This window comes from Oryctolagus cuniculus, chromosome 17 (assembly GCF_964237555.1).
Source record: "Oryctolagus cuniculus chromosome 17, mOryCun1.1, whole genome shotgun sequence".
Taxonomy (NCBI): Eukaryota; Metazoa; Chordata; class Mammalia; order Lagomorpha; family Leporidae; genus Oryctolagus; species Oryctolagus cuniculus.
The window spans coordinates 647,085-670,448 of NC_091448.1; the positions used below are offsets into that span (position 1 = coordinate 647,085).

The 23,364-nt window shown below is 61.7% G+C and overlaps 3 protein-coding genes across 15 annotated transcripts in view; 2 read left to right on the forward strand and 1 right to left on the reverse strand.

The window, feature by feature from the left end:
• Positions 1–4,644: 4,644 nt before the first annotated feature.
• CYBC1 (cytochrome b-245 chaperone 1) lies at positions 4,645–9,078 on the forward strand. Its single transcript, XM_051838820.2, has 7 exons — positions 4,645–4,799; positions 5,072–5,158; positions 5,663–5,704; positions 5,902–5,975; positions 6,351–6,447; positions 7,212–7,356; positions 7,731–9,078. The coding sequence occupies exons 2-7, from the start codon at positions 5,074–5,076 to the stop codon at positions 7,849–7,851; spliced, it is 564 nt and encodes a 187-aa protein (XP_051694780.1). The 5' UTR covers positions 4,645–4,799; positions 5,072–5,073; the 3' UTR covers positions 7,852–9,078.
• Positions 9,022–22,635, reverse strand: HEXD (hexosaminidase D). 5 transcript variants are annotated; one of them, XM_051838803.2, is made up of 14 exons: positions 22,498–22,635; positions 22,034–22,169; positions 21,716–21,825; positions 19,535–19,622; positions 15,315–15,479; positions 14,173–14,356; positions 13,515–13,586; positions 12,937–13,132; positions 11,963–12,045; positions 10,427–10,505; positions 10,245–10,346; positions 9,961–10,050; positions 9,320–9,513; positions 9,022–9,218 (listed from the first exon to the last, which is right to left on the reverse strand). In XM_051838803.2, exons 2-14 carry the CDS (start codon positions 22,115–22,117, stop codon positions 9,043–9,045), a joined length of 1,623 nt encoding a protein of 540 aa, XP_051694763.1. In that variant the 5' UTR covers positions 22,118–22,169; positions 22,498–22,635; the 3' UTR covers positions 9,022–9,042. The 5 variants fall into 5 exon arrangements, with proteins under 5 accessions (XP_051694763.1, XP_051694764.1, XP_069916183.1 ...); XM_051838804.2 differs by lacking the exon at positions 22,498–22,635 and adding an exon at positions 22,321–22,418; XM_070060082.1 differs by lacking the exon at positions 13,515–13,586.
• Positions 22,561–23,364, forward strand: part of OGFOD3 (2-oxoglutarate and iron dependent oxygenase domain containing 3) — a 33,444-nt gene continuing 32,640 nt past the window's right edge. For 5 of the 9 annotated variants that reach the window (XM_070060077.1, XM_051838798.2, XM_070060081.1 and 2 more), the window contains exon 1: positions 22,564–22,772. In XM_070060077.1, the coding sequence (XP_069916178.1) occupies positions 22,699–22,772 (74 nt within the window). In that variant the 5' untranslated portion in view covers positions 22,564–22,698. Of the gene's footprint in view, positions 22,773–23,364 lie in introns of all 9 variants that reach the window. The other 4 variants (XR_011383306.1, XR_011383305.1, XM_070060079.1 and 1 more) reach the window with 2 other exon arrangements.

Sequence of the window (23,364 nt, forward strand, 5' to 3'; positions counted from 1 at the left end):
CTGGAACCGCGCAAAACCGGCGGCACGCGAGGGCGCTCGGGAGTCCTGGGACCCGGCCGGTGCACTCCGCGGACGCGCGTGGGGACGCGGAGGTCACTTTCCAAAATGCAGTCGGGGACTCGGACTTGGCACTTGGCAGGCTGCTGCCCGGTGTGAGCTCTGGGACGAGGCCGGCTCCCCCACCGCTCTGACCACCCGCTAGCGAAGACTGCAGGGCCACACGTGACCGCCACCCACGGGCAGCGCTGCCACGCGGTGACTCGCTGTTAGCGTCCCCGGAGTCCACATCTCCCCTAAACCCCGCGCCCGGGTCGGGTGCAGAGCGCGCGTGGAGCAGTCAGCGTGACAGGAAGCGCTCCCGCGTGTACAGCCCAGAGTCCCGATCCTGCGCCCCTCCTGAAGGCAAACCCTCCCCTCGGAGCGTCAGATCAGACACTTACGCCTCAAAACCCCAGTAGGATCTTTTCATGTTAGATCATTAAAAATGTTCTTATTTATAGTTTTCCATTTCTTAAAAAAGTTTATTTATTTGAAAGAGTTACAGAGAAATGTAGAGACAGAGAGAGGTCTTCTATCCACTGGTTCACTCCCCAAATGACCGCAACGGCTGGAGCTGTGCCGATCCCAAGCCAGGAGCCTCTTCCAGGTCTCCCACGTGGGTGCAGGGCCCCAAGGACTTGGGCATCTTCTGCTGCTTTCCCAGGCCACAGCAGGGAGCTGGACCAGAAGTGGAGCAGTCAGGACTCGAACCAGCACCCAAATGTGATGCCAGCGCTGCAGACTGAAGCTTTAACCCACGGTGCCAGAGCCGGCCCCGCGTTTTCCATTTATATACCATATTACAAATACATCAATCAACCTTGGGAAGTCTTAACCTTTCAGTCATTCAATCCATGTCAGCACTGCACAGAAAACATCTCCCTTCAGTTTTCAGGAATGAAAGAGTAGTTTTAGATTTGTATATTTATTGTTATTTTAAAGATGTATTTATTTGTTTGAGAATCAGAATTACAGAGATGGAAAGAGAGAGATCTTCCATCCACTGGTTTACTCCACAGATGGCCTCATGGCCAGGGCTAGGCCAGGCCAAAGCCAGGAGCAGCATCTCCCACAGGGGTGGCAGGGGCCCGACTCCTGGGGCCATCTTCTCTTCTTCTCCAGGTCATTAGCAGGGCGCTGGAGCAGAAGTGGAGCAGCCAGGACTAGAACTGTTGCCACAGGGATGCTGGCAATTACAGGTGGAGCCTTTATCTGCTATGCCACAATGCTGGCCTCTAGTGTTTTAAAAGCAGAATTGCAATGCTATCTGTTACAACACTTCGCAGTCAGTCTCGTCAATGCCCAATGTCCATATTTCTCAATTGTCTCATAAATTTCTAGCGAGTTTAAATCAGGATCTAAATAAGTACAATGTGTTCTATATCGAAGTTGATTTAGATGTTCCTTAAGTCTTTCTTTAAAAAAAAAAATCCTGAGGCCAATGTTGTGGCGCAACAGGTAAAGCTACCACCCATGACGCCGCATCCCGTGTGGGCACTGGTTGCTGTCCCAGCTGCTCCACCTCCCATCCAGCTCCCTGCTCACTGTCTTGGGAAAAGCAACGGAAGGTGGCCCATGTTTAGGCCCCGTCACCCTCGTGGGAGACCAGGATGAAGCTCCTGGCTCCCGCCTGGCCCAGCTCTGGCCTTTACAGGCATCTGGGGAGTGAAACAGCAGATGGAAGCGCACGCGCTCTCTCTCTGTAACTCTTTCAACATAAATACATATTTTTCTGAAAAATCCTTATTTTGAAATAAGGCTTGCTATCCGGGTGTAGAGCTCTAGCCTGAAGGTGTGACTTGGTTGAAGTCTGTGGGTTCCAGCCACATCCCCCTTCCCCTCTGCATCATCACAGGGAACCGGGCCTTCGTCTGCAGGCTTTCCCGAAATCACTGAGGTGTCCCTGTGCGAGCTTTCAGGGTATCCTTGTCCTCTGACTCTCCAGCAGATGCAGGCTGGATCTCACACCCAGGCTGTGGTGGTGTTTTGTTTTTATAAGACGACTTCATAGAAGGGGCTGTGTTCTTTCCGTGTCTGACTGTCCTTTTGTGGTGCGAATTGGCAGCCATTTATGAAACTGCCGAGACCCATCACTTCTTTAAGCAGATGTGTGAATTCCACCATTTCTTCCTGCTTAGTGGAAACAATTTTTTATTAAAAAAAAAAGATTGATTTATTTTAAAGGCAGAGGTAGAGAGATATCTTCCATCTGCTGGTTCACCCCCCAAATGGCGGGGCCTGGGTCAGGCCGACGTCAGGAGCCAGGAACTTCACTTGGGTCTTGCACGTGGGTGCAGGGGCCCAGGCACTTGGGCCGTCCTCTGCTGCTTTCCCAGATGCATTAGCAGGGAGCTGGGTCAGAAGTGGAGCAGCCGGGTCTTGAACCCGCGTCCACACGGGATGCCTGTGCTGCAGACAGAGGCTTTACCTGCCCAATGGAAACACTTCTACCTGAAAAATTCTCCTCACCACTGGTTACACTGCTATAACCTTATAAAAATAGGCAGGATAAATGTTGGATTCCTTCTCCTAATCAAACAGCCAAAAAGCCCTGATTGGTAGTCACTTCCAAAGTGAACAAAGTTTAAAATGTCACCGTGACCTGTGGGTTTCGGCTCGATTTCCAGCGGCACCGCTGCCTCGCCCATCCGAGGTCCTTCCACAGAGGTGAAGTGGTCTCCCTAAGTGGGAATCGACATTAAAACCCACAAAGCCGATACTGAAATTGTGTGCTGCTCCCGGCTTGTCTTTGTAGCACTTTTAAGCAGACAGTACTGGGAAACATACTTTTTTTTTTTTTTTTTTTTGACAGGCAGAGTGAACAGTGAGAGAGAGAGACAGAGAGAAAGGTCTTCCTTTGCCGCTGGTTCACCCTCCAATGGCCGCCGCGGCCGGTGCACTGCGCTGATCCAAAGGCAGGAGCCAGGTGCTTCTCCTGGTCTCCCATGGGGTGCAGGGTCCAAGCACTTGGGCCATCCTCCACTGCACTCCCGGGCCACAGCAGAGAGCTGGCCTGGAAGAGGAGCTACCGGGACAGAATCCGGCACCCCAACTGGGACTAGAACCCGGGGTGCCGGCGCCACAGGCAGAGGATTAGCCTAGTGAGCCGCGGCGCCGGCGCTGGGAAACATACTTTAAAAAAACAGTTCTTATTTATTTTCATCCACTTAAAAGGTAGAGCATGAGAGAGAAAAAGATATCTTCCACCTGCTGGCTTCCTCCCCAACAGCCAGGGCTGGGATAGGTTGATGCCAGGAGCCAGGAACTCCATCTAGGGTTCTCATGTGGGTGGTAGGGACCTGAGTCCTTGGGCCATCATTGGCTGTTCCCAGGACACATTAGCAGGAAGATGGACTGGAAGCAGAGGAGCCAGTGGAACTGGCACTCAGAAACATTCTTTTTTTTCTTTTCTTTCTTTTTCTTTTTTTTTTTTTTTTTTTTTTTGACAGGCAGAGTGGACAGTGAGAGAGAGAGACAGAGAGAAAGGTCTTCCTTTTGCCGTTGGTTCACCCTCCAATGGCCGCCTCGGCCGGCGCGCTGCAACCAGCGCACCGCGCTGATCCGATGGCAGGAGCCAGGTACTTCTCCTGGTCTCCCATGGGGTGCAGGGCCCAAGCACTTGGGCCATCCTCCACTGCACTCCCGGGCCACAGCAGAGAGCTGGCCTGGAAGAGGGGCAACCGGGACAGAATCTGGTGCCCCGACCGGGACTAGAACCCGGTGTGCTGGCGCCGCAGGCGGAGGATTAGCCTATTGAGCCGCGGCGCCGGCCCAGAAACATTCTTTAAATGTTTAAAATTTGAGGGGCGGGCACTGTGGTGTAGTTGGTAAAGCCACCACCTGCAGTGCTGGCATCCCATATGGGCGCTGGTTCGAGTCCCGGCTGCTCCACTTCCCATCCAGCTCTCTGCTGTGGCCTGGGAAAGTGTGTAAGATGGCCCAAGTCCTTGGGCCCTGCACCCGCGTGGGAGATCTGGAGGAAGCTCCTGGCTCCTGGTTTCGGATTGACCCAGCTCTGGCTGTTGAGGCCATTCGGGGAGTGAACCAGCAGATGAAAGACCTCTCTCTCTGTCACTCTCTTTCAAATAAATCAATCAAGTTTAGGGGCCGGCGCTGTGGCTTAGTGGTAGAGCCGCCACCTGCAGCGCCGGCATCCCATAGGGGCACCGGTTCAAGTACCGACTGCGCCGCTTCCGAAATGCAATTGCGGACTTGACCTGCCCAGTGCCGACGGCGTTATCTCCTGGCCGTTCGCTATCCCGTGTTCAGCAGCGCCAACCAGACCAGGTGCGGTAGTCGCTCCCTTCACACGCGCACAGCTCCCCGGAGGTTGGCCTTTACCCGCGCACACGGCCGCACCGGGAAGCACCGGCTGTGAGCGCGGTGCAGGTCCCCGGCGACGGCGGCAGGCAGCAGTCAGCACGTCCCGGCCGCAGACGCCGTGGCGGGCAGAGGTCCCCGAAGGGCGCTGCCCAAGCGAACTTCCCGCAAGCTTCCGCTGCGTGAGCCGGCGAGTGTGCGCCGCGCAACGGCGCGGCGTGCGCGCGGGCCGCGGGCCCCGCAGACCCTCCGTGCGCCCCCGCGCCCGGGCCCCGGAGGCCCCGCGAGCCCGGAAGTCCGCGCGCCCCGCCCTCGAGCCCGGAAGTCCGCGCCGCCCCGCCCCGCCCCGTCGCAGGTTCGCGCCCCTGGGTGGCGGCGGGTGCGGACGGGCGCGGCGCGCTTCCTCGGGCCGGCGAAGGCGCCCTGCAGCTTCCCGTCAGGTGGGCGCGCCGGGCAGGGCCTGGGGCTCACCTCCGGGGGGCGCGGCGTGTGCGGGGGCCGGGGTCAGACACCCGAGTTCACTGAGGCTCGTGAGGCGCGCCCTGCCGGCGTGGGCTGTGGTCTCGAGCTGTCCCGGCACTGACGCGCCAGGCTCGGGTCCGCGGGGCCCGCGCGGGGACGAAGGGTTCCGGCAGTTCCGGGTGGGGGGTGCACCGAGTGCGCCTGGGGCCGGGTTTGCTGGGCTGACCGGCGGGCGCTGCGTGTCCTGCAGCGATGTACATGCAGGTGGAGACGCGCTCCAGCTCCTGCCTCCACCTCAAGAGGGCCCCCGGCGTGCGCTCCTGGTCCCTGCTGGTCGGTAAGGCCGTGGGCAGCACGCGGGGCACAAAGCACTTCCTCCTTCCGCTGCCGGCGGCGCTCTGGCTCTCGGGTCCCCGCGCGGGGCCGGCAGGCGCCGCTGTCCGCCGCCCTTCACCGAGTCCCGGCGCCGGTGCTGTGATGCGCGGGTCGTGGGAGGGCTGCCCGCGCGCCCGCGTTTCCGGTTCCCTGGCTCAGTGCCCTGCGGGAGTCCACGTCTGCCCCTCGCGCCGGTGGCTGCCCGTGGGGAGCGTCCTGTGGCCCCTCCGGCACCGTGTTTCCGGCGCGCGCTCTGACCCCCTGCCTGGCTGGCTTTGCGCCCTGCTGTGGTTTTCGGGCCTTCGTTCCTCAGCGGGTGCTGCCAGGGTCACCCCCATCAGGACAGTCTCCTGAGACCGCTCTGGGGCCCGCACGGGTCGTGTCCAGTGAACACTGCACTCCAGGCTGCCCCGCCGTGGGAAGGGCCCGCGAGGACCCAGTCGGAAGCCTCTCGCTCTCTTCACAGGCATCTTGTCCATCGGCCTGGCTGCTGCCTACTACAGTGGAGGTACAGGACACCTCCCCAGTGTGCCCCGTTTGGGAAAGTGTGGGTCAGCAGGACAGGTGATGGCCAGGGCCCGCACGGGCACGGGCACTGTCAGGCCTCCCCTTCCCCCCGCCCTAACCTAGTGGGTCTGGGGTCAGGCTGTGCTGGGCAGGGTGCCTGCCGGCACTCACGGGGTGGCGTCCTGCGTCTGTTTCCAGATAGCCTGGGCTGGAAGCTCTTCTATGTCACGGGCTGCCTGTTGGTGGCCGTGCAGAACCTGGAGGACTGGGAGGTAAGGCCGTCAGGTGGGGCGTGGGGGGGGGGGCACGCTCGGCTCTGGGCCCTTCTGCAGCAGGAAGGTTCCGGGTGGCTTAGTGCTCCGTTCCCGTCCTGAAACACCTGTCCTAGCCGGTGGCTTCGGTGTAGCGGGACGTGGCCCCTGAACGTTGCCTGTCGGCGCTTGGGCCAGGGACTCCTCTAAGGGGGTCTTCCTTCTGAAGTACCCTGTGACTGGTTTTGCTCCTGGGGCTGCCGTGGCAGAGGGCGAGTGCCATCCTGTCCCCTCCCTGGCCTCAGTGTCCTTGCCGTGTGCTTGTTTGACCCCGGGAGGGCACCTGCCCCACCCAGGACGGGGAGTGGGGGATGTGCTCAGCACTCTGGTTTCCAGGAAGCCATCTTCAACAAGAACACCGGCAAGGTCATCTTGAAAACGTTCAGCCTCTACAGGAAGCTGCTGACTCTTCTCAGAGCAGGCCACGACCAAGGTCAGTGTGCAGAGGAAGGGAGCCCAGAATGGCTGCTCAGCGCCTGAGGCTGAGACGCATGCAGCCAGCCAGGGTCCCCCCACGTCCCCGGCCTGCAGGGCGGGGTCTAGGCAGATGCCCCAGGTCTGGAGAATCCTGGGTTCTGCAGAGGCGCAGCCTGCCGGGGCGGTGGAAGGGGCTAGGGTGCATCCTGGCTCTGGGTTCTCCCCCTCCCCCCACTGAGCTTCCTTTGTCTGGGTGGTGGGGTGGTTGTGGGGCCCGGGAGGCAGGGTTACAGCAGTGAGCAGGTGACTGGAGCCAGCCACACTCCTCTCTGCTCCAGGGGTCACACGGCTTTTCCTAGGCCGTGGCCCTGCTCGGCCTGTGGGGAGGGATGGGTGGCTAGAGGAAGCCCCGGCCTGGAACAACTTCTGAGCCTGGAACTGGTTCAGCTGGGAGTAGGCAGAAGGTGCCACAGCCACTATCCTGGACCCTGAGGAGCTGGTTTCCAGGGCATCACAGGGAATGGCCAGGAAGCCCCCGCTTAGTGATTGGTCATGGGGGCCTTAGCCTTGGGTGTGCACGTGAAGACAGGAAGGGCTGAGCTGGGCTGTGGGCTCACACGGGTGTTTTGGCTCCATGATGGGAGCCCTGGGTGTGGCCTCACCAGGAGATTCTCGGGCCCAGGCTTGGACAGGGAGAGGTAAATGCTTTTGCCACTGACAGGTGCCTCGTGGCACAGGTGGGGTCGGGGACGGTGTGGCCACTGACCCGTCCCTCCACAGTGGTGGTCCTCTTGAACGACATCCGGGACGTGAACGTGGAGGAGGAGAAGGTCCGATACTTTGGGAAGGGCTACACGGTGGTGCTGCGGTTTGCCACGGGCTTTTCCCACCCTCTCACCCAGAGTGCTATCATGGGCCACCGCAGGTAAGACCCGGCTCAGGGCGGCAGTGCCTCATGCAAGGCGTGGCTGATCTGGCTAGAGCCTCCCACCCTGTGCCTCGGCCCTGTCGGATGACCCTCATGACTGATGGCCCAGTGTTGTGGGGCAGGAGGGGCAGGAGGGGCAGGAGATGCTAGTGTGTACACAGGAGGGGGGCCTGAAGGGGAGGCACAGGCTTGTGACAGCCCTGCCATGGCCACCTTGGAGAATTGGGCTAGGGTCAGGTACAAGTGGGACCAGACAGGAGATGTGGGGTCTGATTAGAGCCTAGGGGCTGCTGGACACGGGTGGGTTGGGTTGGGACTGGTGTGGCCTCCTGCTGGCTGCCGCCGGCTGACCTGGTGCTGGCCTCGTCCAGTGACGTGGAAGCCATCGCTAAGCTCATCACCAGCTTCCTGGAGCTGCACCACCTGGAGAACCCCTCGGAGTTGTCTGAGAGCAGCGACAGCGAGGCCGATGGTCCTGGGAGCCAGAGCTGACAGCCCAGGCTGGCCCTGCGTCCGGTCGTGCCTCCAGCGGAGCGGCTACCGTGAGGCCTGCCCAGAGAGCTGCTTGTGCCTTCTGGCCCTGCTGCACGGACTGCGCAGAACCACAGGCTGCGCCTTTTCCGAGGGCAGGGCCAGGGGGCGCTGGTGGGGGTCTGTTAGGGGATGTAGGGTGGGGTGCTATGTCCAGGGAGGCCACAGGGCTGCAGGGCTCGAAGTCACTCCTCGGAGTCGGGCAGCAGCCCTGGCTGTGGCAGGTGGGCAAGAAGATGGCGGTGGCACAGCCGGTCTAGGTAGGCCCATCCATGGCCTCTGAAACAAACAGGACCTGGGCTTTCTCCAGCGTGATGACCACAGTGCTGGGCCAAGCTGCTCTGCGGACACCAAGTTCTCTTCCTGCTGGACACCCCCATGGCCAGGAGCTTCCCCAGGGCAGCCCTGGCTGCCAGGGAGGGGGCAGATCCCCGGGCACCCCCTGCCGGAGGCAGCCTCTCCCCAGGGGCCCGCTCTTCCTGCGCCCGGCCCAGACAGCTGCCTCCTTCTCACCAGCACAGCAGCTGGGCCATCAGGAGCATCCACGCCCTCCCCGCAGCCTGGGCAGAGGCGTGTGTTGAGAACAGGAAGTGACTCGTGCGGTGTCTTGCAGAGCTGCAAAGGGGTTCTTGCGCTGGAGGTGAGTTCCAGCCCCCCCTCTGGAGCCCTGGAAGGCTCGGCAAGGGGGGGAGCCCTAGGCTGCAGCCACCCCCAGGGACTGAGAGCCGCCGTTCTCCCAAGAAGCCCGGTCTCTCCAAGGCACAGTGTGCGCCAAGAGTGCCCGCCTGGCTGCAGGCCTGTGAGCTGGAGGCGCTCGGCCCCTGGCCATCCCCCTGAGCCTGCACACCTGGACTGGCCAGGCTGCAGTGACCCCCCCCCCCAGAGGCAGGGGCCCAAAGCCACTGGGGAGGGGAGAGGAGAGGAGAGTGAGGTCCTGACAGTGCTGCCCAGCAGCCCCTGGGAGGGCCATGGCCATCTAAACACGGAGTTGGCTTCTAAACGGGTGGGTCTGAAGTGGCTGTGGGCCTCGCGGGTGCCGTCAGGCCCCTTCCCCACAGGGGCCAGGCCAGTCCTGCGGAGGGAGGGACTGGACTGGAAGTCATAAACCAGGGTGCAGACAGGAAGCCTGTGTCCGACTGCAGCTTTCACTCTTTATTGCAGAATAAAGTTCTGTGTGCAGGTCACGGCCCCAGGTCCCTGCTGAGTGAGTGTGTCCTTTGCTGCCATCTGCTTCTCCTTCCCCAGAGACCCCTGCGCATCCTGGGGGTTACCCAGCCCCGCACAGCCCCCAGGTTCAGCAGGGAGTGGCTGCGAGGGGCCGGCTGCAGCTAGATGAGGGGACAGGGGTCACTTCAGCCTGGTACTGCCTGGGTCCACAGCACAGGGCCCTCCAGCCCCCACTCAGGCCCCTTCCCTCAGGGGTCCTGACCTTGGTTCCAGCAGGGGCCACCAACCAGGAACTGGGCCGTGGCCGCCTCACTGAGGTCCTGCAGCAGTGCCTGCAGCTGCCGCATGCTGGGATGCACGTTCTCCTCCAGCCACTCCTCCACGGCGTCCGGCTGGAAGGTGCGCTGCAGGGCTGCCTCCAGCTCCTGCACAAGGGCACTCCACCTGCCCAGGAGGCTAAGTACGGGAGGCCTTGAGTCCCGAGGACCCCAGGACTGCGCGTGGGCTACGCACGCCTCAGTGCTCAACAGCCGTGCTGTGCCTCGGTGACCCTCTGAAGCGGGGCTGCTGGCTCCCACCTCACCGGGCCTTGGGACAGATGCATGAGCAGATCTGTCATAGTTTCACCTCTGAAGCTGGGTGCACTGTCTAATTAGCTGGCATTTTCTTTCCTTGCGGTTGGTCCATGGACCTGCCAAGATCCTAGCTCACAGCCCTGAACCCAGAGGACAGGAAGGCTGCAGAGATGAGCCCCGAGACTGCCCTGGCACCCGGCAGCGTTCAGCCTGTGAGGCAGGAAGAGCCCCACTGTTCACTAACGTGGGAGTCCGCACCCACGGGCCCCTGGCGCCGTCCCGTCCCCAGCTGGTTCCCGTGGACAGTGGCGCGAGGCGGGATGGTTACCTGCGTGCCTCAGGCTGGATGTGCTGGATCATGACCGGGTGGATGAGCTTGTGCCTGCGATGGTAGGGGCTGAACCAGCCGGTCACGTACCTGGGGCAGAGCCACAGTCAGCTGTGGCAGCCGTGGGGGTTATGCTAACACCTGCAGACAAGCTGAAGAATCTGCTGAAGTTTTCAACTCTCCCTGTGTAGGAGGAGGCCATAAGGGGCCCATGTGCCTGTCTATCCGTCTGTCCACTCACCTGTGCACCTCCCATGCACCTGCCCGTCTGCTGGCCCACCCACCTGTTCCTCTCCAGCAGTGCATCCACGGAGCTGCGCAGGTGGAGGCTGACTTGGGTGACAAGGGCGAGGATGTTGCTGCCAGGGAAGGAGCCAGCCCCCTTGCTGCCAGAGAGCCACACTGAGGACGGTGGTCCCCACGGGGGATCCAGGGGCTGGGGAGTGGGGTGGGATGACCACATTACCTCGTAGAGTCCGTCATCTCCAGGCTTGAGAGCCCGAGAAGGTTCTCCACCTTGGTTTTAACATCTTCGGTAAACCCTCCTGAAACCAACACAGGTGGAGATGGTCGGAGGGGCCTTATCCCTGTGCTGGCCAGTGTCCAGACCTCCGGGCCCGTAGAGCTATGGTGGCCGGCACAGAGTGGAGAGGCGTGAGCCCAAGACCTCTCCAGAGAAGTCCTTCTCATTAAATGTGAGAAATATGGAGCAGACAGAGTTCCTTTGCTAGTTCACTCCTCAAATGCCCACAATGGCTGGGGCCTAAGCTAGGAGTTGGGAACTCAATCCAGATCTACGTGTGTGGCAGGAACCCAGTGACTTGAGCCACTGCCTGATGCCTCCCAGAGTATTAGCAGGAAGCTGGAGACAGGAGCAGGAGCCAGGGCTCGAACCCAGGCGCTCTGATAGAAGACAAATGCATCTTGACTGCTACACTGAGCTCTGTCCCCATTAATTTTAAAAAGAGAAAACAGTGGGGGGCCCAGCGCTGTGGCATGGGAGGTAAAGCCGCCACCAGCAGTGCCAGCATCCCATATGGGCACAGGTTCAAGTCCCGGCTGCTCCACTTCCAATCCAGCTCTCTGCTATGGCCTGGGAAAGCAGTAGGAAATGGCCCATATCTTTGGGCCCCTGCACCCACATGAGAAACCTGGAAGAAGCTCCTGACTCCTGGCCTCAGATTGGCCCAGCTCTGGCCATTGTGGCCAACTGGGGAGTGAACCAGTGGATGGAAGACCTCTCTCTCTGTAATTCTGCTTTTCAAATAAAGAAAGAAAGGAAAGAGAGACGAGAACGGCACTGCTGGCAACCCACCAGACGAGCCGCTGGCCCTGCCTGTGGGGCAGGACTGACCTGCAGTTGTCCACCACTCGTGCAGCTTCCCACTGTGGCTTACTTGGCAGAGCAATGTTCTAGAGCGCCTGAAACCAGTGAGGCCTACAGCTACCAATGTGATCAGTGTGCGGGAGACTCGGGGCAACAGGCTGGTGCGGGCTGGCAGGAGCCTGGGTGTGGGACTTGCCTCCTCTTGACCAGCTGACACTAACCCTCCTCCTCCTGTTGGGTTCTCAACGGCTCAGAGTTGACAGTTCAAAGTCATCCACAGGGATGGACTCTGGTGTAGCAGTTAGGACAGCTGGTCACTGCTTGCATTCCACCCCCGATTATCTGGGATCAGTTCCAGCTTCTTGCCCTCGTGGACCCGGGAGGCAGTGGTGATGACTCAAGCATTGGGTCCCTGCTGCCCGCATGGGAGATCCGGAGTCGGTTCCTGCCTCCCACCTGCTTTAGGCTTGAGCTTGAGGACCCTCAGCGGGGTTGGGGTGGCTGTCGGGGTGAAGGGGAAGGAGGGAGCGGCCTGGGCTGACGATGGTGGACAAGGGCTATCTGTCACACTGCCAGGCTGACCACAGACCAGCAGGCAGAAGTCCAGGGACACAGGACAATCAGCTTTCTAGCTGTCTGGTCTCCCTGGGAGGAACCAGTGGGGCTGAGACCTACCATGCAGGAGCAACTGCAGACAGGCGGCCAGGGACGGGATTCCCACAGGAAGCAGCTCACACAGCACTGAGAAGTGGTCGTACCTAAGGCCACGAGAGGCGCACTCAGCTCCCCAGCCTTGGCCTCAGCTCCCCAGGTTGTGCTCTGGTCCCTACCCCCCCGCCCAGGCTGTGCTCCAGTCCCTACCCCCCCCCCCCAGGCTGTGCTCTGCTCCCTACCGCCCCCAGGCTGTGCTCTGGTCCCTACCTCCCCCCTCCCCCAGGCTGTGCTCTGGTCCCTACCCCCCCCAGGCTATACTCCGGTCCCTACCCCCCCCAGGCTGTGCTCCGGTCCCGACCCCCACCCCTCAGACTGTGCTCCGGTCCCTACCCCCCCCCCCCAGGCTGTGCTCCGGTCCCTCCACCACTACCACCACCCCCACCCCCCGTGCACAGGCTTCATCTGAATCCCCAGGAGGAGGATGTCAGGTCACGGCGTGTGTCCTGAGCGAGGGCTGACGGGCACTTGGTGCTGGGCATGGCACCTCCCCCAACCCAAGCCCTGGTTTCCTCAGTGGTCATGGGATGTGACATGTGCCCACCGGGGTGGCAGGCACTGCCTGGGGTGAACCCCAGCAATGCCCCAGCCACTGCCCTGAGCGCTGTCCTGAGCAGAGTTGAATGCAGACTGAGGTGGACCAGTGCCACATGGCATGATGGGACTGTGGGAACCATCTAGAAGCTTCTGCAGAGCCAGCTGCTGCCTCCAGCTGTATGGAACAGAATGTGAGGCACAGGTGCCGGGTCAGGAGCACCTGGGTGGCAAGAGGGGCCGGGGACTGAGCTTGTGACCCTGGACTCCGGCCGGCTTCCCCTCAGCAGAGCGGGGGTGAAGGCTTGACCCCCGTGGCTGAGGCCTGAGCTGCTCCCCCTTAGCTGACCTCGGGGGTGCTGGGAGCCACCTGGACCCCCAGGACGGGAGGCCTGAGAGCTCACCTCTGCCAGCCGGTCAGGACGATGCCCCGCAGAGCGTCCGTGGGCGCGCTGCCTGCCACCTGCAGCCACTGTGTGTGGTTGTGGAGGTGGTACTCGATAGGCGGCAGGGCCCGGCTGGCCCCCGTGGCCCCCTTGAAGGCACTTGCCGCCCAGAGGCGTGGGAAGCGGCACTCCCGGAACTTCTCCATGAGGAGGACTGGGGAGAGAGCAGGTGGTGGGCGATCTCGGAGGCCGCACGGCTGACACCATCCCTGTGTCACCCACTCGTCCAGACCCACAGGGAGCAGCCAAACCGCTGAGCCAGACCTAGTCACCAGCTCACCAGGCAAACTCCGCAGAGAACCAGGAAGGGGAAAACTTTTTGTGAAGGGCCAAGATGACCTCATGGCCGTCCCAGGCTGGGCAGGGCACTTCCCGGGTGGAGTCTGGTGGAGCAGGGATAGTGCCCAGGCAGGGGCCGTGCCTGACCTTTCTCATCAAGGCCCATCAGCCACACTAAGGCCAGGCAGTCGGGGTACAGCGGCACGTGGGCCGGCACGTGGGCCGGCACAGGCGCATCCCGGCGACTCGGTACTGACCCTTGCTGTGCACGTCCAGGTCGGCCCCGTAGTCCCAGAGCACTGGCTCCACCAGCCGCGGCAGCCCTGATGCTGGAGACAGAGCAAGGCCATGTGGGGGGACCTGTCCCCACGCCTTGTCCCGCCCCTGGGGCTCATTCTTTCTAAATGGGAGCGTAAATCATTTCTCCTGGCCACAGGTCATACGCGGCCTCAGCACTTGCTTCACTCTGGAAAGTTCCCTGACCAGACGGAACTGCAGGTGGTGACTCTGGGAGCTGGGGGGCCCCTCCCAGGAGGGGCCTCTGCCTCTCTGCTCAGCAGGGCCGCCAGCCCCAGGGCCACTTGGCACACACTGCTAACTGGCGTCAACTTTCATCTGTCTTAACTCGGCAGTGGCTGTCACAAGGATAGGATGCAGGAGCCACTCAGAAGCCCAGGTGGCAGCAGCTTGGCTGGCCCTGGCTCTGCTCTGGGTACAGCAGGGACGTGTTTAGCTCTAGCCCCTGGCACTCCCCTGCAAGATGCCCCAGTGACTGTCACAAATCCCTTACACCTGGTCTTTCCAGGGCAGAACCCTGACGAGGTGGTCAGGGCTCATCCTGCGTGCAGGGCCCTTCTCGGGGGCCTGCCGAGGGAGGTCCCACCCTCACCCCCAGCCCAGCCCCGCACGTCTGACCTGTGAGCTGGTCCTGCGGGATGTCCCGAAGCATGTCATCCCACACCAGGGGCGTCGTGCCGGGGTGCCGGGCCCGCACGTGGCTGGCCACAGCCCTCATGTGGGACAGGCACAGCGCTGCCTTATTGTTGTGCTCCTGCTGCAGCCAGCGCCTCGAGGCCTCGCCTTCGCCCAGGTAATACACCTGGAGGAAGAGGTGGCACGGGTTTGCCGGGTGGCCGCGTGTGGAGAGGGGGAGCTCAGGGCCTTGCTGGCCGACAGTGACCCTGCCTTCTTCCAAGAGGAGGTCCTACGCTGCTTACAGCTCTCACGTCACAGCTGCCACGAGCAGGAGCAGGTCGTGTTCACCAGCAGACAGAGGGTAGCACAAGGTGCCCTGTCTACACGGTGGTCAGTGAGGTGTCCCGTCTACACTGTGGACAGCGCTGACACACTGGTGCCCGTGAGCACTGAGACTGATGTGGGTGCAAGAAGCCTGCTCACAAGGCCATGGCGTGTGACTATGTATGGGACGCGTCCAGAACATGTGACTCCACGCGGGCAGAAAGTGCACTGGCGTTGCCAGAGGGGTTTCCCACGGGTGAAGTGAGGGTTGTGGACTCGATGGTGCACACCCTCAACGCCTCAGGAAGGTGCTGAGGCAGTCACTCTCCCACAGCGGCGGTGGTCGCTGCATTTCATCACAAACACGCGGGCACAGATTTCCTTTAAGAAGGCGGGGACCCTCGGGGGCTGAAACACTTGCCTCCAGCACAGAGCTCACTGACCCGTCCTGGGCTCAGCTCTCCCAGGGTGAAGGGTGGGGCTGCGAGGGCACGTCGCCAGCACTCCCGTGACCCACCTTCCCAGCAAGTCCTTCCGGGCCCTTCTCTCACACCCCAAAACTGCTTTTCTTTAGTAGGAACAGAACAACGCCCTCCACCTCCAATGCAGAGCCTGTGGCATGAACCTGCCCCTGCTGGGGGGAGGGAGCGTGGCCATTTGGGGGCCCAGCCTGCCCAGTGAGTGCAGTCCCACCTGGCCCCAGGCACTGAGCCATCCACCCCCGCAAAGTATGTGCTAGAACAGCCCCCGTGAGTCCTGTCAACTCGCCGGGAACACGGCTTGGGAGGAGGTGAGAGGGTGTGGGAGGAAGCACCCACCTCATCGCATCCGATGTGCAGCCACCGGGCATCTGGGTGCAGCGCCAGCACCTGGTCGATCATGGCTCCCACCAGAGCCAGGGACTCTGGCTCATGGGGGTTCAGGGTGTTGGGGAAGGGCGGTACTTCTCGGAGGTGAGCGAACGTTGCGTGCTTCAGCACAAACTGTGGAGACAGGGGTGGGTAGGGTGCTGACGGGAGGGGGAGGGGGACACAGGGAGGCTGGCGCCTACCCCCTCTACCCTGTACCCTACAGTCCTGGGCAAGAGCCCTCAGCTCTGATCAAGCCCTGAGCTGTCTCTGTTCAGCCGGTCCAGATGGCCCCTGAAGGGACAGAATTTTCCAGAACCTGTTCCTACCTGGCTTCAGTGGCCTTTCTCCAGCTTCCAACTCTAACCGTGGAAAGAAGGCTCCGCCTGCTGACGGCAAGAGCTGGGCACGCCGCCTCTGGCCTCTGGGGTGCAAAGGCGGCGGCAGGGTTCCTCCCCAGAGCAAGCGGAAGCACAGGGTGACTTTGTGAGGGCGGCCCTTTCAGTGGGCGGGCCCCCAGCTCGCTGAGGCCCGGAGCCTGGCACACACCCACCCCTTGGGGCTACATCCTGAAAGCAGCAACTTGGAGGAAAACCCTGCCTTCTGCTGGCCGAGGCAGACCCCTGGGAGGCAGAGCCATGGAGGACGGTCCAGGCTCTCACAGAGACCTGAGGAGGCCGGGGGGAACTGCCAAACCAGCTCCAAACAAGGGTTCAGGCCTGTGGGATCAGGGTGCCGACAGGACCTCTACCCAAGCCCTTGTGACCTCCAGCTGTGAAGACAGAGGGGTGAGAGTGGGAGGCCACACAGCTGGGGAGGCGGGGGCACCTGTAGAAGGGCTCAGAGGCCAGGTGGCTGGGGAGGGGGGGTCCTCCAGGTGAATCTAGGGGACCCTCCCCAGCACCTCCATAGGGGAGAAAATAAACCTCAGACCTGCTATTACACATTCCCTAAAATGCCCAGTCTTCAACCAAAAACTACAAGACATGCAGACCAACTGGAAAGCAGAAGCCAGACCCAGGGATAGCCCGTCAACAGAGGCTGACTCTGAGCGCGCCCATGTGTGCCAATCAAATCTCTCTGAATGTGCGCAAGAATTAAGGAAAGAGCCCACGGGACAGGCTCTGCAAAAGACCTGAAATGTCAGAAGGCAGTCCAGGACTGTGACAACGAAGAAACAGAAGTCTGTCAAGAGAGGAAGCAGACGGGCAGGGCCTCGGAGAGCTGCGGACCCTGCACAAGTCAACACGCGTGCAGCGGGAGCCCCAGAGGAGGAGGAAGACGATGGGACGACTGAAGAAGCGGCCGGAACGCCACAGAGGCAGATCTAAGTTCAACAGACCCCAACCAGATCAGTGTGAAGAAATCTACATGGAGATGGAGGAAATAAGGCCGCGACCAGACCCAGGAAGGAATGCGGCCCCCGCACGCACCTTGAAAAGTTGCTGCTTGCAATTAGCTGGCGAGGCAGCGCCCGCGGAGCGGAGAGGCCCTGAGCTCTGCCTTCCGTAACTCTAACGATAAATCTGTCCTGTAAGTCTGCCCCGGTTTCTCTTTCATAAACATACTGGGCCCACCGACCATTCAAAGTGTGGTCTCGAGTCACGAAGACCAGTTCCCCTTAAGTTGTCCTAAGTCACACAGGCTGCAATTTAGACCCACCAGTGCTGCAGCGGTTAAGGCATGATGCTGACGAACCTACACATAGTGTAAGAAACCCGTGTTTGATGCTCAGGCTCGGGAAATGATTCCCACTGAACCTGCTGGTGTCAATAAGCCGTTTTCCATCCTCCACCTCTCTGGTGCCTGTTTGAAGGAATGCGGTTTTCCCACCAGGTTTCTGTTACAGAGACACAGCACCATCCGAACACTAACGGCAAGTGCCACAGCAGGTCTTGCAAACCAAGGAAAGCAAAGGAGACTGTGTGGGCAATCAAAATGCAGTCAACAGCTGACGACCATGTTCATGAAGCGGAAACACAGGAAAGAGATAAATTTCCCCCAAACTGATTTATGGAGTTAATGCAACTCCAAAGAAAATCCCAGCAAGGACCAAATCTAAAACATATACTTGTGTGAAGAGGCAAAGCCACTAGACCTCTCTGTCCATGCCCCTCTCTCTCCGCCTCTCAAATGGAAAAGGGAAGTAAGTAAATTAAAAAAACAGAATAGCGAAACAACTCTGAAATTGGAGAAATCACCTTTTTTTTTTTTTTTTTTTTTTTTTTTGTGACAGGCAGAGTGGACAGTGAGAGAGAGACAGAGAGAAAGGTCTTCCTTTTGCCATGGGTTCACCCTCCAATGCAGGTGCAGGGCCCAAGCACTTGGGCCATCCTCCACTGCACTCCCTGGCCATAGCAGAGAGCTGGCCTGGAAGAGGGGCAACCGGGACAGAATCTGGTGCCCCGACCGGGACTAGAACCCGGTGTGCCGGCGGAGGATTAGTCTATTGAGCCGCGGCGCCGGCCATATCACCTGATTTTAACTCACAAGAAGCAGTAAATGGCATCAGCAACAGACATGCAGATCCGTGAAGCAGAGTATCCTGGGAACGAACGCTCACAATGCGGCCAAGCGGCTGCTGATGAAGCAGAGGCAGCGTGGCAGCAGGGCCGAGGGGCATCGGCCCTGTCAGGAGGGTCTCACAGCCAGCCCGGAGCTGGTGTAGACAAGGGTGGTGCGGGCAGGCTGGAGGGAACAGGGACCATGACACGAAGAGCAGGCGTGGGACTGATCTGGGTTGCCCAACCTGAGACTTGGAGGGGTCCTCGGTGGAGACACAGCAGGCTGGGGACAGGGCCTGGGAGTCACTGAGGTGTGGACAGGAAGGGGAGTTAGGAGCAGAAATGGCAGAAGGCAGAGGAAGAGCGGGAGGTGGGGAGGGGCCCAGCTGGAGCAGCTCCAGGCGCCCAGGATGCGCCCAGGATGCGGGACAGTGAGGAGGGGAAGCAGAAGGCCGGGATCCCAGGAGGGGCGTCCACTGAGGGCCCAAGGAAGAGAGGACTGGGACCCAGGACGGAATCCGAGATGTCGGGGACACTGGTGGCCTCAACAGACGTTCTGCGATTGCAGAGCCAAGAACGCACACCGAACTCAGAACCCAGGAGAGCGCAGGGAGCATGCACCCAGCGCGCGCAGGCCAGACCGGGAGAGCTCCAGAGCCACGGGAGAGGCCTGTCCACGTGGAAACCAGGAGGTTCCTGCGCGGTGTGAGCCACGGCAGGAAGGGAGGGGCGGGCAACAAATCCCACCTGTGTCCCTAGGACAGAGTCAGTGCTGTAGCTTCATGTGTTTCCCATGTGTTTGACACAGACATGAAAAACACGTTTGGGAAATTATTCTCAATCTTGACTGAGACAAAGACATAAACTGAAAATTAAAAGCAGGTTTTCTTAATAGTTATTGAAGGGAATTAAATTACCTTCAACAAATACAATGTAAAAAGCAAACGCGGGGCTGGGGGGCTCCATCTCCTCCCTGCTCACTAATTCAGGACTCTCTTACATAATGGTTGCAGATTTATCTGTTTCCCCAAGTAGACTATGAACAACTTGACAGTGTCAACCATTTCTAACTCATCTTTTGAACCTCTAGCATCTTTTAAAAATTTTTTATTTGAAAGAAAGAGAGAGGGAGGGAGAGGGGGAGGGGGAGAGAGAGAGGGGGAGAGGGAGAGAATTCTACCCACTGGTTAATTCCCCAAATACCCAGAACTGGGAGCGGGCCAGTTTGAGGCCCGGAGCCAGGAACTCCACCCTGGCACCCCCACGGGTGGCAGGGACCCGAGTGTTTAAACCAGCATCTGAGGCCTACCAGGTGCATGAGCAGGCAGCTGGGTCAGCAGCCGAGGCCAGGCTTGAGCCCAGGCAAGTGAACGGAAGATTGATCCCTCTCTTTCAAATAAAATTTTCAAATAAACAACTCTTTGTAAAAAAAGTTCATGGAAAATGTTCATGGAAAATGCAAGAAAAAACTAAGCATGGATTTCACAACTTTTTTACTAAAATAAACTTTTTAATTAAAAAAAAATGCCACCTGGCCCCATGGAAGTCACTCACCCCTTCTGTCCCTCTCCCTCTGTTCCGCCCTGGCCTGGCATCATCTGGCCTCTGGCCTCTTGGTGCAGGGCTGAGCTGGAGGCCCCTGGACCCTATGCCTAGCACCAGGTGACTTCTACTTGGGCCACTCACCTCCATGTGTCCAAATGTCTGGACCAAGGGGATGACCTCCAGCTCGCTCAGTCTGGCCAGATGCAAGATCTCTTTGACTTCAGAGGGGCTGGGGAGACAAAAGCCACCCAGAAGCTCACGCCTGAGGTCAGCACAGCCACTCTCACACCCCCACCCCCACCCCCACCAGGCCCTGGAGGGTCCTCTGGGAAAACACGAGGCTGCCACCTCCTCGGAGCCCACAGGTCCCGGGAGGGCATTACATCCCCTAGTAAGTCTGCTTTTCCCAGCTGCTCCTACCCAGACACTACAGGGTGATGTCACCCACCCAGAGTAGGGACTGGCAGCCCGGCCCAGGGCAAATTCGCCTGCCACCCGTGCATCCCTTGGTCCCCTCAGGCCAGCACTCCACTGTCTGGAGGTCACGTCCCACTGTCCCGTGCCTACCTTTCCCTTTCTCACAAGCTCCATTGTGAGCGGTCATCTACAAATTTATCTCAGAAATAAAGCTACTGAACAAACAAGAGTATGTGCGGGACAGTGGTTCATTCATACGAACTGCTCATTCAGGGATCTGATGAACAATAGGTCCCATTATGATAAGGCTACGGAGCGCTTGGGGCCAGAAAGTATCACCGTGCTGGCCAGTGTGCTGAAACCAGAAATCTTAGAGGTTTGCCTGCTGGAGTCTTACGTGAGAATAGCCCAAAATAAAGATATTTCTCTTTTACACAAAAAGCGAGCAAGCACGCGCCGACTTCCAGCTCGGGCCCTCTCCGCCTCCGTCCGCCCCTGTTCCAGCTCGGGCCCTCTCCTCCTCGGGTCCGCCCCTGTTCCAGCTCAGGTCTACCCCTGTTCCAGCTCGGGCCCTCTCCGCCTCCGGTCTGCCCCTGTTCCAGCTCAGGCCCTCTCCGCCTCCGGTCTGCCCCTGTTCCAGCTCGGGCCCTCTCCTCCTCCGGTCCGCCCCTGTTCTCGGGCCCTCTCCGCCTCCGTCTACCCCTGTTCCAGCTCGGGCCCTCTCCGCCTCCGTCTACCCCTGTTCCAGCTCGGGCCCTCTCCTCCTCGGGGCTCGGGTCTGCCCCTGTTCCAGCTCGGGCCCTCTCCGCCTCCGTCTACCCCTGTTCCAGCTCGGGCCCTCTCCGCCTCCGTCTACCCCTGTTCCAGCTCGGGCCCTCTCCTCCTCGGGGCTCGGGTCTGCCCCTGTTCCAGCTCGGGCCCTCTCCGCCTCCGTCTACCCCTGTTCCAGCTCGGGCCCTCTCCGCCTCCGTCTACCCCTGTTCCAGCTCGGGCCCTCTCCTCCTCCGGTCCGCCCCTGTTCCAGCTCGGGCCCTCTCCGCCTCCGTCTGCCCTGTTCCAGCTCGGGCCCTCTCCGCCTCCAGTCTGCCCCTGCCCAGGGGCACAAACGTGGAGCCCGAGTGCGCCCGTACCCTCCCACGGCAGCAGCAGGAGCCTTGCCTGCTCTCTTCGCACACACAGCGCATTGTCAGTTTTTGGTTTGTTTTTTTTTTTTTTTTTTTTTTTGACAGGCAGAGTGGACAGTGAGAGAGAGAGACAGAGAGAAAAGTCTTCCTTTGCCATTGGTTCACCCTCCAATGGGCGCTGCGGCGCACCGCGCTGATCCGATGGCAGGAGCCAGGAGCCAGGTGCTTCTCCTGGTCTCCCATGGGGTGCAGGGCCCAAGCACCTGGGCCATCCTCCACTGCACTCCCTGGCCACAGCAGAGAGCTGGCCTGGAAGAGGGGCAACCGGGACAGAATCCGGCGCCCCGACCGGGACTAGAACCCGGTGTACCGGCACCGCTAGGCGGAGGATTAGCCTAGTGAGCCGCGGCGCCGGCCCGCATTGTCACTTTTTGAAAACGTTGCTGATCTGGCACTGCATGGTAACTTCCGCTCCCCCTGTTGCCACGCGAGGCCTAACACCTCTCCCAGCCTCACCGGGCCTCCCTGTTTCCTCTCGGGTCGTTCGTTCCCGGCCGTCTCCCTGCCTGCTCCGCTCCCGGACTGCGGCCCAAGGAGCAGCCTGCCTCCCTGCAGAGGGGAGCGGCGCCCTTCCTGCCTGATGCTGCCGTCTCGTTCAGATGTTTCCAGATTTCTTCAGGGACACGCTACATTCCACACGTTTTGGTTTTATATTTAATTCTTCTTGTAAGAAAAGTACCCAGCACGGCCAGGCTGCGCCCGCCCGCCCGCGGGGCCCTACCTGTAGGCGTGCGTGGCCCTCAGCAGCCTCAGGCGGCCCTCGTAGGGAAACGTGTCCTCATATTCCACGAGGAGGCCGTTCGCGCCGAGCTCGCGGAACAGAGGGAAAACCTGCGGCAGGCGTGGGAAAGCGGCTGGGCCAGGGCCGCGGTGGCCGGCAAAAGCCCCGCCCGGCGCCCGGCGCAGCCCGCGGCCCGCGTCCTCCGCCCCTGCCCCGAGGGGTGCGCGAGCGGCGCCGCTGCCCCCACCCCGCTCCGCCCGGAGCCCAGGGTTCGCGCGCGGGTGCGGACAGACGCGGGCCCCGCGCGAGGGGCCTCACCTCCGCGAGGTACGAGACCTTGGGCGGGGCTCCCTTGAGGTCCAGATGGACCAGCCTCCTCTCGAACGGCGCGGCCCCCGACATCCAGGACTGCGGGCGGGCTCCGGCCACCCACGCCCTCCGTCAGGACCCTGGGCTGGGGGAGACCCCGGGTGAGCGCGCCCCGCCGCGGCCGCCTGAGGGCCCGGCCTCGGACACCCGCCTCAGGGCCCGCCGCGCCGGCCGAGCGCCCGGCTGCTGGAAAACGTCTTAGCAACCAAACCCACGTCCCAGGGGACATTACTAACGGGGCGCCCCGCGGCTGCGGACGCGGACGGCCCGCCTGAGCGCAGCCCGGCCCGCGCTCGCCAGTCCCGCCGGCGCTCGCCACTCCCGCCCGCCCTCGCCACTCCCGCCCGCCCTCGCCACTCCCGCCCGCGGCCGCGCGCAGGTGAGGCCGGGCGCGCAGTGGGCAGCGCGCGCACCTGGGGGCGCGCCTCGGCCGCCGGCCGCCGAGGGAGGAGGCCCCGCCCCGCTCGACCGCTCGGCCGCCGACTGCTCGCGCCTGGCCGCCAGCCCCGGGGCCGACGGCCGAACGCGACGCGCCAGCGTCCCCGCGCCGCCTCGCGCTTCCTGTCACCGAGCGCGTCCCCGGGCTCGGCGGCTCCCGCGTGCGGCCCGAGCCGATGGCCCCACAGCGGAGGGGAGCGCCCAGGGCGCCCGACGGCAGCACGGCAGCCGAGCGCCGGCGCCCGAGCAGGTAGCGGCGAGCGCGGAGCCGGCGGGCGGGCGGGGCCTGCGGCGGGCGGGCGGGGCCTTTGTCGTGGCGGGCGGGGCCTGCGGCGGGCGGGCGGGGCGTGATGGGCGTGGTCTGCAGGTCGCTTCTGCCCCCGCCCGGGCTGGAGGAGGGTCTCTCCGGGTCCGCCTGCGGCCGGGCCGGGCCGGGCCGGGCGCTGCGGTGGCTCTGGTCTCTGCGGCTGGACTGCGTGGCGGCGCGGGGCCCTCACCTGCCCATCCGCCTTGCTGTTCCTGGCCGCGGCGAGGCCCTCCGTCTGGCCCCAGGACCCCCGGTCTTGTCCCTTCGGCCTCCCTTAGGGCGCTGGGGGGCGCGGAGCAGGGGCAGCGCCTGCGTGAGCGAATGGACGGGGCCGGGGGTGGCTCTGGCCTGGGCGCAAGTCCGCTGGCACAGTGCACCGGGGAGTCGGAGGGCGCGGCGGGCGCAAAACCGCTCCCTGGGGGACGCAAGCAAGCCCCCAGCCCCACCCCGCGGCCTCCGCCGGCTCTGGTCCAGTTGCGGGGAGGCTGGGGTGCGGGGCCTGAAGCCGCAGCCGGTCGGCCGCCCGCACCGCGTC